This window comes from Bidens hawaiensis, unplaced genomic scaffold (assembly GCF_021521415.1).
Source record: "Bidens hawaiensis isolate Kalapana, Puna unplaced genomic scaffold, B.hawaiensis_p1.1 tig00029874_1, whole genome shotgun sequence".
NCBI lineage: Eukaryota > Viridiplantae > Streptophyta > Magnoliopsida > Asterales > Asteraceae > Bidens > Bidens hawaiensis.
The window spans coordinates 27,691-31,545 of NW_027494956.1; the positions used below are offsets into that span (position 1 = coordinate 27,691).

General features: G+C 40.9%; 1 protein-coding gene across 1 annotated transcript; it reads right to left on the reverse strand.

The window, feature by feature from the left end:
- Nucleotides 1–1,435: 1,435 nt before the first annotated feature.
- Nucleotides 1,436–1,927, reverse strand: LOC143579577 (uncharacterized). The gene has a single exon (XM_077062835.1). The coding sequence runs from the start codon at nucleotides 1,925–1,927 to the stop codon at nucleotides 1,436–1,438; it is 492 nt and encodes a 163-aa protein (XP_076918950.1).
- Nucleotides 1,928–3,855: the final 1,928 nt, after the last annotated feature.

Genomic DNA, 3,855 nt, shown 5'->3' on the forward strand with positions numbered 1-3,855 from the left:
CTCGTTTTGGCGAATCAGTAACTGAAATGAAAGCTGGAGTCAGACAGTCAGTTGGAGAGCTAGGATGAAGAAGTAGGGTAGATTGTTACACAAGTCCTAAGATTCTTGAGCTTATTAGTTTGATAAGTTTCTAAGATTTTTTGTACTTGAGGAACTAGTTTGTAAGAGATGCTCATTCTCGTTTCAGGGATATTTCTTAGTGTTCCATGGAGTCGTATTGTTTAAGGGACTCACCGTGTATACCGGAAGATATAGCTACTTGTTACCAGTTGAGCGATATGGCATACGAGCTCAATCCTTTACATGAGTACGAACTACGCCGGACCTCATGGAGCCTAGTTTGGAGGGGCTCACCATTAGATAGGATAAAAAACAAGTTTGGTACTCAAAATGCAACATCATTCATTGATCTTTTCAATATCATTGAAACAAAGAAACTATTACACGAACCTTGAAATGTTGTCCTAAACTAAAAATTTCTTTAGGTGCTTGTCGCTCATTGACCTTCCCACTTGAGTCCCAATTTTCCCGTGTCGGATTCTCTGCTGGCCTCATTGTTTATAAGAACCAAGTCCCCGGGTTTAAACACTTCCTTTCTTACCTTTGTGTTGTAGAAGGCTTCCAACTTCTTTTTATATCTGGCTTCCTCAATGGCCGCCTGCTAGCGGGCTTCTTCCAAGAGGTCGAGTTTAAGTAGAACCTCAGAGTCGTTGGCTTCCTCACTTATGTTTCTCACCCTTCTCGAATTACCCTAATTTCCGCGGGTATAACAACTTCTAAACCAAAGATGAGGCTGTAGGGTGTTTTGTCGTGACTCGTTTTCTCCTAGGTTCGGATAGGCCAAAGGACGCTTGGAAGCTATTCTAACCAATTCTTTCCATACCTTCCCAACCTTGCCTTAATACCTTCCACGATGTTACGGTTCATTCGTTTAACTTGTCGGTTAGATTGGGGGTATGCTACTGAACTAACACTTGCTTGATTTGTAGCTCCTTGCATCAAAGGCTGAATGGTTTCTTAGCAAATTGCTTCCCAATATCCATCACTAATTCACCTGGCATCCCATATCTACAAATAATATTTTCCCATACAAAGTTTAGTACCTTCTTTCCTTTTATGGAATCTAGGGCTTAACTTCTGGCCACTTGGTAAAATAGTCAACAACTACCAGTAGGAACTTCACCTTCCCAGTTGCTTCGAGGAAGGGACCAACAATGTCCATTCCCCATTTGTGAAATGGCCAAGCAGCAATGATGGGCACCGGTTTGTGCTTCAGGTTTGTTTTGACGTGAGCATGGAGCTGACAAGCTTCACATTTATGGATGACTTCCGTGGAGTCCATGTGCATTGTTGGCCAATATTATCCAAGGTTCATTAACCTTGTTACCACCGACCTTGGACCGGAGTGTGTCCCGCAAATACCTTCGTGCACTTCTCACAAAAGATATTTGATCTGATCTGGTCTCACACATCGTAGCAAGGGGCTCAAATATCCCTTCTTGTATATGAAATCATCTTCTATTACATATTGCTTAGCTTTAAGCTTGAGCTTCAGGGCTTCTCTTTCGTTAATGGGAAGCTTCCCTTCTTTGAGAAACTCTATTATGGTGGTCATCCAAATGTTCCCCTCTTCTTCAATGATGTCTTGTACCTCCAGTTCCTCGATTGGTGGGCTATTTAAAAATTCCACTGGTACCTTCTTTGTTAAGTGAGCGAAGGTTAGGGAAGCTAGCTTGCTGAGGGTATCAGCTTGCTTGTTCCGAGTTCTGGACACTTGGATTAAGCTACAGCTTTTGAATTCTTTCATGAGCTCCTTGACCTTCTGCTTGTATTTCAACATCGAAGGTTCTCTAACTATGAACTTGTAATTTACTTGGCTTGCCACCAATCTTGAATCAACAAAGGCACTTAGTTCTTGGATCTCCATCACTTTTGCTAGGCGGATCCCTGTGATTAGAGCCCCGTATTCAGCTTCATTGTTTGTATAAGGGAACTCTAGTCGGAGCGCATAGGTATATTCGGTTCCTTGGGGTATGTAATTATTAGACCAACTCTGGAACCTTCTATACATGAAGCTCCATCAGTGTATAGTGTCCACGTTCCTAAGGGGATGGCAGGTTTACCTTATTCTAACTCGTTCACCTCCATAGGTTCTTCTGGTGTTTCAATTAGAAAATCGGCTAACACTTAAGCCTTGATTGCTTTTCTAGGCTCGTATGCTATGTTGTATTCACCTACGCCGATTGCCCATTTGGCTAGCCTTCTCGCTATTTTTGGATTTTCCAAGAAGGACGTTATAGGCTTGTCTGTGACCACCTTCACCTTATGAGCTTGTAAGTACCTTCTTAGCATTTTGGCTCTGTGGACGAGTGCTATGGTTAGCTTCTCGATGTGTGTGTAATTAACTTTAGCTTCACGTAGTGATCTGCTGATGAAATATATTGGAACTTAAGCTTTGTCGCGTTCTACTATAAGCACTAAGCTGATAGCTTTCCATACCGTAGAAAGGTAAACTGTGACTATTTCTCCTGCTTGAGGAGCTGCTAGAGTAGGTAAGGAAGCTAGATGCTGCTTCAGGGCTAGGAAAGCAGATTCTGCCTCACTAGTCCATTGAAAATCTTTCTTTTCATTGCAATTCTTTAAAGTTTGAAAGAAATCGTTTAAGTTCAGCAATTTTACCATTGATGCGTTGAACCTCCTTCTTTGTTTTTGGAGAGTGGGAACTAAGGAAAGCTTGTATCTTACTTGGGTTAGCTTTTATGCTTTGTTTATAAATTAAATGACCCAATAATTTACCTTCTTCGAATCCAAATGAACATTTGATCAGATTGAGATTCATGTTGATACTTCTAAGATTTGGGAATGTTTCTTCAATGTTATTAAGCATGTATTTAGCAATTTTGCTTTTTATGACTAATTCATCAACATAAGCTTCCATGTTCTTTCCAATTTGGTTCGAGAAGCTGTTATAAATCAAAAGTTGGTATGTAGCTCCGACATTCTTCAAGCCAAAAGACATCTTCTTGTAACAGAAGATTCCTTATCAGTGTGGAATGCAGTTTTTTCTTCATCTTCAACCTTCATCAAGATCTAGTGGTAGCCCTTGTAAGCATCCAAGAAGCACTTGTATTGGAAGCTTGTAAGGGAGTCCACCTTCCAGTCGATCTTTGGTATGGGGTAGCTATCCTTGGGACAAGCTTTGTTGAGATCCTTGAAATCCATACACATTCGCCAATATCCATCAGATTTTTTAACCATAACGGGGTTAGAAATCCAAGAATTATATCTTACCTCTAGGAGTATATTGGCTTTAACAAGCTTGTCAACCTCGTTGTAGGCAACTAAGCTTTTTTCAGCAACCAGGCTTCTCTTCTTTTGAGCGAATGGTTTATCTGTGGGTGAGATGTTCAAGGAATGTTCAGCATATTCCCTTAGAACCCCTGTCATGTCATTTTAACACCATGCAAAACATCTTTACTTTTATTGTAATAAAGTTATTAGCTTACTCATGGTCTGAGTGGGAAGATTATAGTTGACTCTGATGGTTTGTTCAGGGTAAGCTGGATTGTTACTTATTTCCTGGACAAGGTCATCTACCATGTCTTCATTGAGCTCCTATGATTCTTCTGTGACAGCTATGAATAAAGCTTCTTGTGTTGGTACCGTCGTGGCTATTCCACCCGTGGTAGGGAATTTAATCATGCCATTGGCTGTAGATACTACTGCATCGAAAGTTATGATTCCAGTTCTTCCAGTGAGTATATTATGGTTAGATGGGGTACCTGGCCACAGTGAAGGTAAGCTTCTCAACTAAAGAGAGGTCTCCATCTCTTAACCGAACATCTAAGGTGAGCA

What these genes read in the sequence shown, in the direction of transcription:
- LOC143579577 (XM_077062835.1), bottom strand. Translation starts at nt 1,927, where the DNA reads ATGGAGATCCAAGAACTAAGTGCCTTTGTTGATTCAAGATTGGTGGCA.